The sequence below is a fragment of the Xenopus laevis genome, chromosome 6L, assembly GCF_017654675.1.
Source record: "Xenopus laevis strain J_2021 chromosome 6L, Xenopus_laevis_v10.1, whole genome shotgun sequence".
Classification (NCBI taxonomy): Eukaryota; Metazoa; Chordata; class Amphibia; order Anura; family Pipidae; genus Xenopus; species Xenopus laevis.
The window spans coordinates 40,517,451-40,527,982 of NC_054381.1; the positions used below are offsets into that span (position 1 = coordinate 40,517,451).

The 10,532-nt window shown below is 40.9% G+C and overlaps 1 protein-coding gene across 1 annotated transcript in view; it reads left to right on the forward strand.

Annotated features, from left to right (window-relative positions):
* The window catches only part of dnah11.L (dynein axonemal heavy chain 11 L homeolog), a 156,238-nt gene extending 149,636 nt beyond the window's left edge, over positions 1 to 6,602 (forward strand). The window contains exons 80-83 of the mRNA XM_018267365.2: positions 546 to 661; positions 1,761 to 1,873; positions 2,850 to 2,990; positions 6,117 to 6,602. Coding sequence (XP_018122854.1) covers positions 546 to 661; positions 1,761 to 1,873; positions 2,850 to 2,990; positions 6,117 to 6,364 — 618 coding nt within the window. The 3' untranslated portion in view covers positions 6,365 to 6,602. The remainder of the gene's footprint in view (positions 1 to 545; positions 662 to 1,760; positions 1,874 to 2,849; positions 2,991 to 6,116) is intronic.
* Positions 6,603 to 10,532: the final 3,930 nt, after the last annotated feature.

The following is a 10,532-nucleotide window of genomic DNA, read 5'->3' on the forward strand; positions in this document are numbered from 1 at the left end:
ACCCTGGGAGGTCTGAAATGACAGATTTTTGGATTCAGACTTTTTCCATCCTCGGGGTATGATAAATCCCGAAAAATTTGTAGGTTTTTTTTCCACTAAAAAATTTTATACTAAAAAAAAAACACAAATTTTTTTTTCATGTTTTTGGCATTCGGAACCCCAGTAAAGTCTAATTTAAAGAGTGCTGCCAAAATGTTTCGGCACCCCCCAGTGAAAAAGAGCTAAGCTTTTTCCCCAGGCCGGTGCTCCTGGTATCAGGCAAGTAAATGACAATTACTGGAGGGGGTGCCTAGTATTGGTGATTTAGATTTTCCTTTAAGAACCGAATGCAATATACAATAGTTCACCTTTAAGGTAGAATGCAACTGCCATGCATACAGGAATGCTCTGAAAGGCAGTCACCTATATACCCAATTTGTTCTCACAAGTCCAGCATATACGGAAAGAGATTTTTCAAAATATTGAAAAGGACACAGATCCTTTTTGGAAATTAGATTTTTTAAAATGTATGTTTGTGTTGCATATGATGTGTTTTTATATTCTAGGGGGAGCTCACGATTTCTTCTGATATGGAAGCCCTGCAGTCTGCCCTGTTCTACGACAGTTTTCCATCTACTTGGACAAAACTGGCATATCCATCATTGTTTAGTTTAGGACAATGGTAAATACATAGAAATGAGAAAACTTACTTTAAGGCTTTTTACTCTCTCTCTCTCTCTCTCTCTCTCTCTCTCTATTGTGTTGTCACTCCGTTCCTTGAAATGAATCTGGATGTATAAGTGACGAGTTCTAGTAGTTGTGGCTTTGAGAGGGTTGGTTCTTTTTCCATCTCCTTGGAAGATCACATGACTGTGGCTGACTTTGCACATAACCATCCATATGTGAGAAACAGTACATCACATGTAAATTCATCTATAGGAAGCCTGGAGAAGCACACTGACACTGAAGTACAAAAAAGTAACCTTCATAAAGTAACTTGCACCAAACCCAATGTCAAGCCAGCATGCCTGTTATCTGAAACAATTGTTTATCGCTTTATGAGTAGCATCGGACTGGGGCCCACTGGGTGGCCATGTCAGGGGTCCCACACCACCCTCTTGCCCCCCACCACAGATGCAACACCCCTCCACCAGCCCCCCAGCCCTGCGAGTACCTTTATTCCGAGACGCGAATTGGTTGGGGCCAGGAGGGGAGGTCAGGGAGAGGCACGGGGAGTGGTCTGGGCCAGTGGTTCCCAAAAAGGACCAGGGTCTACCTGTTATTTTTCCCAGTGTCCCACCAGCCCAGTCCTACTCTGTTTATGAGAATTTGAGGGCAGTTACCTGTAGCAACCACTCAATTATTAGATTTCATTTTCTATCTTCTAACAGGTGGTTTGCTAACCTAATCTGTGTTAGTAAATCTGTAGTAAAAAATGTGTCTTTCTTCTGCCTACTACCAGTATTGTTGTTTTTGTCATGTGCAATGCTGGGTCCACTGCCACCGATCACCATTGGTTACCAAAGGTTCTTTTTGACAGAAACAGCACTGGATGAAGTCGGGGGACCCTGTAAGAGTTGCTGAAGGCTGGATGGTCCCGGGGTGGGAAGGATATTTAATGTTATGGATGTAGCGCCATAGAAGTAACTAGACAAAAATCATTTCAAGACATGAATAAGAGAGAGCATTGCTGCATTTGTATCCATTTATGTGAAAGTGTTGTATCCAAACTGCTCAGCTTTTAACCAGTGATTTGCTTTAATAATAATGCTCTTTCATAGGATTAGTGATCTCCTGCTGCGATGCCGTGAACTGGATACATGGACACAAGATTTAGTATTACCTGCTGTTGTGTGGCTGTCTGGACTCTTTAATCCCCAATCCTTCTTAACAGGTGAATAGAACTGAGCAGATCTGTAATGTCAACATTCATGGTAAAGTATCCTCATTTGAAAAAGCATGACTTTATGATATTACCCACAAACAGCCTAGGCAGTCCCCAAAGTACCAGCCACCCAACCCTCATAGACTTCCCCACAACCCCCTGTTTTTATTCCCGTATGGTCTTCAGAATGGAACACAGGACAGCTGGGACTGGATGGTGAAGAATAACTTTGTGAATACACAGCAAATTATTCCCAACGTGAGACACAAACGTGAAACATGAGGCCTTGTTACAATATCAACCAGTTTCCCCTTAGCATTCTGTTACATCCTTGACATATTCTATACACTTACTTAAAGGGATACTGTCATGGGAAAAATGTTTTTTTTTTTCAAAATGCAAATAGTGCTGCTCCAGCAGAATTCTGCACTAAAATCGTTTCCACAAAAGATTTTTTAATATTTCATTTTGAAATCTGACATGGGGCTAGACATATTGTCAGTTTCCCAGCTGCCCCCAGTCATGTGACTTGTGCTCTGATAAACTTCAGTCACTCTTTACTGCTGTACTGCAAGTTGGAGTGATATCACCCCCTCCCTTTCCCACCAGCAGCCATACAAAAGAACAATAGAAAGGTAACTAGATAGCAGCTCCCTAACAAGAGATAACAGCTGCCTCGCAGATCTAAGAACAGCACTCTATAGTAAAAATCCAGGTCCCACTGTGACACATTCAGTTACATCGAGTAGGAGAAACAACAGCCTGTCAGAAAGCAGTTCTATAGTGCAGCACTGGCTCTTTCTGAAAGCACATGCCCAGGCAAAATGACCTGAGATGGCTGCCTACACACCAATATTACAACAAAAAAATACACTTGCTGGTTCAGGAATGAAATTTTATATTGTAGAGTGAATTATTTGCAGTGTAAACAGTGTAATTTAGAAATAAAAATTGTGACAGAATCCCTTTAACTGTTCTTTTGTAGCAATCATGCAGAGTATGGCACGGAAGAATGAATGGCCACTGGATAGAATGTGCTTAACAGTTGATGTAACAAAGAAGACAAAAGAGGACTATGGGCACCCACCCCGTGAGGGAGCTTACATCGGTGGACTTTACATGGAAGGTAAAAAAAGAAAAAGTTACCTCAGGAGTTGGTTTGTGGCTCACAAGGTGCTTCCCACTGGGATCTACTCCCATTAACAGCAGTGAAACTGTTAATGGGAGTTAAAGTGGGACTGCCAAAAAACAAAAAAAGCTTGTGAGGAACAGGACGGAGAAGTCAGGTACTAAGATGAGAGGAAGACGATGATTTAAAGAAGAAGGAAAGATCCAACTGATGGGGGGGGTGCCAAATGTTAGGAAAACCCTCAAGGAATGTAATCTCTTACACAATACCCCAGACCGGTGTTCCGGTTAGAAAACTGTATCGTCCTTGGTTTTTTGTTAAAGTTTGGCTTTTCACTCTACTGTGCATGTGCAAGCAGCCCACAAAAAGAAGCAGAAAGTTCTCATTTAGTCTGGGCCAGGAATTGTTCAGTGTAAAAATAATATATATAATATATATAATAGATAGGCTGTGCAAAATAAAAAATGTTTCTGATATAGTTAGTTAGCAAAAATGTAATGTGTAATGGCTGGAGTGACTGGATGTCTAATATAACAAAACACTAATTCCTGCTTTTCAGCTTTCTTTGTTTCCACTGATTGGTTGCCAGGCAGAAACCAATCGGTGACTTGAGGGGGGGGGGCACATGGGTCATATCTGTTGCTGTTGAATCTGAGCTGAATGCTGAGGATCAATTGCAAACTCCAGGATTCGGTTCGGGATTCTGCCTTTTTCAGCAGGATCTGGATTCAGCCGAATCCTTCTGCCCAGCCGAACCGAACCCTAATTTGCATATGCAAATTGTGACTTTTTGTCACAAAACAAGTAAGTAAAAAATGTTTTCCCCTTCTCGCTCCTAATTTGCATATGCAAATTAGGATTAGGTCCGGTATTCGGCTGAATCTTTCGCAAAGCATTCGGGGGTTCGGCCCAATCCAAAAAGTGGATTCGGTCCATCCCTATATGTTAGAAACATTCTTTATTTTGCTCACCCTATTTTTATTTTTACACTGAACTGTTTAGTGGGCACCGGCTCAGGGTATCAGGTAAGCACTTACAATCCTTGAGGGAAGAGGGGGTCGCCCTTACATTTGGCACCCTCCATCGACTGGACCTTTCCCTCTCCTTGAAATGATACTCTTATGTGACAGGTGAGAGGGGACAAAGGGCAGGCTACAGTGTGTTTATGGAGGGAGGTGGATGGCTAGAATGGTGCTGATGAGTAGTGGCATTAATGTAGCTTTTGAAATGACCAGCAACTAAGAACAGAATTGTAGAGGTGGATAAATGAAGATTAGTGATGGGCAAATCTGACTCGTTTTGCCAAAAATTTGCAAAATGGCGAAAATTCACAGAAAAGTCCATGGGTGACAATTTTTTTTTTTGACGTGCAACAAATTGTTTTATCCATTATAGTCTAGGGGCATCATTTTCCCTGAAAAACTTGGCAAAAACTTTTGCTTGTCACTAATGGAGATTACGGAATTAAAAGTTGATCAGGGTTGTGCTGGGTTATAAAGTGTAGTAAAGTAGGTTTGTTTGATTAAACAAAGGCTGCTGATAACTGGAAAGCATCACAGATAAGAGTCTGGAGAGCCCAGGTTTGAGCTGTATGCTATAGAGTTATTTGGGTGAGCAGAGACAAGTGTGTGATAAGGAGATAGATAGTTTAGGGCTGGACTAGATACGAACAGTGATCCTTAATCTAGAGGATATCAGGTTGAAGTATTGAGAATTGGTTAATGGGATAATCCTTGGTGGAATTAAGGAGAATTTATAGAAAAACCAATACAGTCACAAACAATCTTTTTCTTTGAATATATCCATATCCTTGGGTGTCTGAGGAGTAAGGAGACAATTATAATTGAGAAGAGTTAATACTTCCCCTTTTTCCCAATAGATAAGATCAGTCTTGAATGTTTCAGTTAAGTCTTCCTAAATGAAAATATAGCTGTTGGTAGTCTCACATAGTGCCTTTAAAGGAGAACTAAACCCTAAAAATGAATATGGCTAAAAATGCCACATTTTATATACTGCACTTATTGCACCAGCCTTAAGTTTGAGCTTGTCAATAGCAGCAATGATCCAGGACTTCAAACTTGTCACAGGGGGTCACCATCTTGGAAAGTGTCTGTGGGCTCTGAGCAGCTGTTGAGAAGCTAAGCTTAGGGGTTGTTGCAAATTATCCAGCAGAAAATGAGGTTTGTCTGTAATATAAGCTGATGCTACAGGGCTGATTATTAAATTCTGATGCTAGTTGCACTGGTTTATGTGCTGCCATGTAGTAATTATCTGTATTAATTACTAATCAGCCTTATATTGTGACATTTCTATTCTATGTGTACTGTATATTGTGAGTGGGTCCCTAAGCTCAGTAAGTGACAGCAGCACAGAGCATGTGCAGTGAATTAGCAGAAAAGAAGAAAGGGAGCTACTGGGGCATCTTTGGAGACACAGATCTTTACTGCTAAAGGGCTGTGGTTGCCTTGGGCTGGTACAGAAGCTCAAAACATAATGTACAACATTTCTAGCTATTTCTTTAGTTAAGCTTTAGTTCTCCTTTAATGGGATAAACTTTTGGACATGGGGCCAGGTTACATCAGACAGGATATATAATGAGGGCTCATGAATGAAAGCTAAGAAGCAGGCCTGGATGTGGCAGTGTATGTACATTAGCTACACATTACTATGGGAAACAGGAGGGCATTTCACATCTCATATTAGTGGTGGATAAAACACCCCTCTCACATTAGCCTTAGTTACAATTTTGTTTTCTTCCCCCCAATTAACAGTAGCATAAGAGACCTACATGCAATAAAGTAGGGGTGCACCGAATCCACTATTTTGGATTCGGCCCCAAATCCATTGCGAAAGATTTGGCCGAATACCATGGGGAGGTAGGGGAAAATATTTTTTACTTCATAGTGACAAGTCACACGATTTCCATCCCCGCCCCTAATTTACATATGCAAACTAGGATTCAGTTCGGCTGGGCCGAATCCTGCTGAAAAAGGCCGAATCCCTAACCTGTATTTGGTGCATCCCTACAATAAAGGTTAGAAAATGAGACGCACGAGACAACATTATTAGCAGCAGTAAGTACAAATATAGTCAGTGACACAGAGATTTGTGTTGATTTTGCAGGAGCCAGGTGGGACATTCAAACCAGTGTGATATGTGAAGCGCGTCTGAAAGATCTCACACCGCTTATACCCGTCATCTATGTAAGAGCTATTCCAGCTGATAAACTGGAACTGAGAAACACATACGAGTGTCCTTTATACAGAACTAAAACAAGAGGCCCCACTTATGTTTGGACTTTTAACCTGAAGACCAAGGAGCCTCCGGCTAAATGGGTGCTAGCGGGGGTCGCCCTGCTTCTGTCTGTGTGACGCCTTCCTACACAATAACAATTCAGCTCATCTACCTCACCATCAATGTATGATGCAGTTTGTGTTGCCAACAGGATTTGCACTAAACCGGACTCTCTTTGCCAAAGCAGAAAAGCCTTCCCAAGAATATGTTCAATGCTTATTTACAGGTTCATCAGTGTGGAGAATGGACATCTTAAGGGAAATGGCACACCTCTTAAAGGGATACTGTCATGGGAAAACATGTCTTTTTTTAAAACACACCAGTTAATAGTGCTGCTCCAGCAGAATTCTGCACTGAAATCCAATTCTCAAAAGAGCAAACAGATTTTTTTATATTCAATTTTGAAATCTGACATGGGGCTAGACATATTGTCAGTTTCGCAGCTGCCCCCGGTCATGTGACTTGTGCCTGCACTTTAGGATGGAATTACTTTCTGGCAGGCTGTTATTTCTCCTACTTAATGTAACTGAATCAGTCTCCGTGGGACTTGGCTTTTACTATTGAGTGCTGTTCTTAGATCTACTAGGCAGCTGTTATCTTGTGTTAGGGAGCTGTTATCTGGTTACCTTCCCATTGTTCTTTTGTTTGGCTGCTGGGGGGGGTTGATATCACTCCAACTGGCAGTACAGCAGTAAAGAGTGACAAAAGTCACATGACCAGGGGCAGCTGGGAAATTGACAAAATGTCTAGCCCCATGTCAGATTTCAAAATTGAATATAAAAAAATCTGTTTGCTCTTTTGAGAAATGGATTTCAGAGCAGAATTCTGCTGAAGCAGCACTATTAACTGATGTGTTTTGAAAAATACATGTTTTCCCATGACAGTATCCCTTTAATGCAACTTAGAGCCATTTTGGGAGACTGAAGCGACACATGGGTTTTACCACCAGCGATTCACATTATTGTCTATGGGAGATTAATTTCCTGGTGTGCCATTGCCCTAAGACTTAAAGGAGAAGGAAAGCCACCAAAGCAATTTATTGCCAATAGATTAGCCACAATTGTGCAAGCTATAACACTATATTTATTCTGCAGAATGCTTTACCATATCTGAGTAAACAGCTCTAGACGCTCTGTTTGTTTAGCATACCAGCTGCCATATTAGCTTGGTGTGACATCACTTCCTGTCTGAGTATCTCCCTGCTCACTCATAGCTCTGGGCTCAGATTACAGCAGGGAGGGGAGTGGGGAAAAGGGAGGGAGAGAGGAGCAAACTGAGCATGTTCAAGCCCTAGCCCTGGAGGTTTAAGCTGAAAACAGGAAGTCTGATACAGAAGTCCATGTGTACACAATAGAAGGAAAGAAATGTGGTGTTTGTTTTGACAGAGGACTCGGAGCAACATTACTTTGAGGATTTACTGGTGTATTTATATAGACCATTCTGATAAAGCATACCAATGTCAAAGTGGAAACCTTTCTATTAGCCCTGACAGTTTTGATTGTTATCACGTGTGCAAACTTGATTGGTAAAGTATACTGACCAATCAGCATTCAGTTTTGAACAGTCTACTACAAGTAGTGGCAACTGTAACTATATGCTATGTTTACAAATCAGCCCCAAGTAAATATTTCTGATGTGGTTCATGTAAATTGCAAAAGTGCTTAGACGATCACTAAGTAAGAATACACAGTGGGGCTCATTTATAAACACTGGGCAAATTTGCACCTGGGCAGTAACCGATTGCAGCCAATCAGATGATTACTTTCTGTGCTGAACCTGCAGCTGGGTGAAAAAAGCTAATCACTGGTTGCTATGGGTTACTGCCCAGGTGCAAATTTGCCCACTGTTTATAAATGAGCCCCACTGACTCCTTAAAATAGAAGACATACCATAGTTTAAGCCATAAAATAAAATAGTATGATACAAATTTGCATTGTTTATTCTGCCAAGGAGACAAATATTTGTTGTTTTTTTGTATGAAGTTAACACTTATGAGCAGTATCTCTGAAAATGTTATGCACTTGTTTTTTTATTCCACATTGATTTTTTTAAAACTTGTAAATGCTCAAATAAAACCTTTCCGAAATAGAGCTACACTACTGCAGATGGCAGTTGGGGGCACGTCGGCAGGAAGGCTAAAACCCACTTGAAAATGGTGGAGTACAGTAGATGCTTTCAACAGTCACCATGGAAACACTGGAGCAAAACATTTGCAAGTGAGGGAACGTCAGCAGCAGGGGGGGGGGTAAGGCATTTTCCTTGACTCGTCACTGTTCTAAAATCATGAAAAAGGTCAATAAAAATATATATATATATACACACACACACACACACACACACACACACCTCTCAATAATGAAAGAATATATTTTACTGTAATTATAATTTATCGACCGTTAATCAGAAAATAAAAAAGATAAAGCAGAGTTATTATAGCTCAAACTCGGGAATGCAGAAATGGCAGCAATTTGACTTATTTTGCAATGTATAAAAGCTGCTGGGTTTATGGGGAGTTTGTATCAAATCTAAGCGGAGACGTGTCAAATGTTCAGAATACAATTGATCTCTTTGATTACTGGTCTGGTAGTTCTCAACTAGTGATGTGCTGGTCAAGAAATTCTCAACCCACCCCCTCCCAATCCGCATCTGGCCTGGCCCACTATTGCCCCCCCTATTTATAGACTCGCTGGTCAAGTCTATAAATTTAGTCACAGGAAGTGCTAGGTCGCCCGCCAGACCCACCCGTGACCCGAACATTTGGTGCAGGAGTCAGCCCGACCCCGCAGGTAAACCCACGTGTTTAAGGCCGGACGCACATCAATATTCTCAACACTGCGGCTGAACAATACAGTTGGCCATAGACACAGAGATCCGATCGTACCAATCCTCGATTCGTGCGATTTTTGGACCATGTGTAAAGAGTCCCGACGTTTTTCGTCCCACGGAGATCAGTCGATTGGACAGGTTAAAAGATTTCTGTCGCTGCTGATTATTTCTCTGCATTTATTGCCGATTGGACGATCGGATCTTTGCGTCTATGGCCAACTTACACCCCTTGAAATGTGTAGTAGCGTGGAAAACAATCAAGTGATGCTAAACTGGTGCCATGAAAAGATCCTGATCAATCGCATTCTTGACAGAAGAAAAGAACACGGTATTTACTAAGTAAGCCATATTTAATATCATATGGACAGTAAAACCATTTCCATTAGAAACTCTAGCAATGTGCCACAATCAAACAGCAGTTGAAACATATTGTACAGACAGATTTTTTTTTTGTAAAACAAGCTGGCAGGTATTTAACCCTAGAATATCAATGACCACATTTCTATCATAGTCAAACACCAAGGCATGTGTTACATTGATAACCATCCACATTAACAGACCTATAAAAACAGGTTCTCTGCTCTGTCTGAAAACCCCCCTTTTTTTCTTTTTTTTTTTTTTACTAGATTCTCACTTGCCTGTGTGTTAGTCTGAGCATAAATACAGCCCTAAGCACACTGCAGCTGAATAACATGGCGTGTATTTTAGCACTTGTATAAAACTGTGGTTAAAACTCGTTTAAAAAAAAGAATCATCAGTAAAATGGACTGATTTTACAACTTTGCCCTCTTGTGTCAATTAAGCAGGCTTGATAACCGTAAATAAGCACAATAATAAGTATATACGATAACGACTAAAAAGAGAACTCTATACAGCTCCCTCCAGAGACACATTGGGGCTTATTTATAAACACTGGGCAAATTTGCACCTGGGCAGTAACCCATGGCAACCAATCAGATGATTACTTTCAGTGTTCAACCTGCAGCTAGCTAAAAAAAAAAAGCTAATCACTGATTGGTTGTTATGGGTTACTGCCCAGGGGCAAATTTGCCCAGTGTTTATAAATGAGCCCTATTGAAATTGTAAGTTTTACGGACAAGGCTTGTCTGCTTTTTTTGAAGCATATTGAGAAAACAGTTTGATCGGAGCCACAGAAAAGTATTGCAGTTGTCCAGGTCAGTATGACATCACAAACAAACGGACATGATTTTTGTTATTGTTTGTCCAACAAAAGTATCAGAAATAGAGTTTCCCTTAAACTGCCTCATAATCATACACATTATCTGTCTCCTTGTGTTACTGCTAATGCAAAGATACAAGTGATGTGCTACAAATGCACCAGCAGCAGTTACAGTCCATACAGTAAATGGGGACTGGGAATACAGTGATCAACACTTTCCATGTCACACACATTAGAAG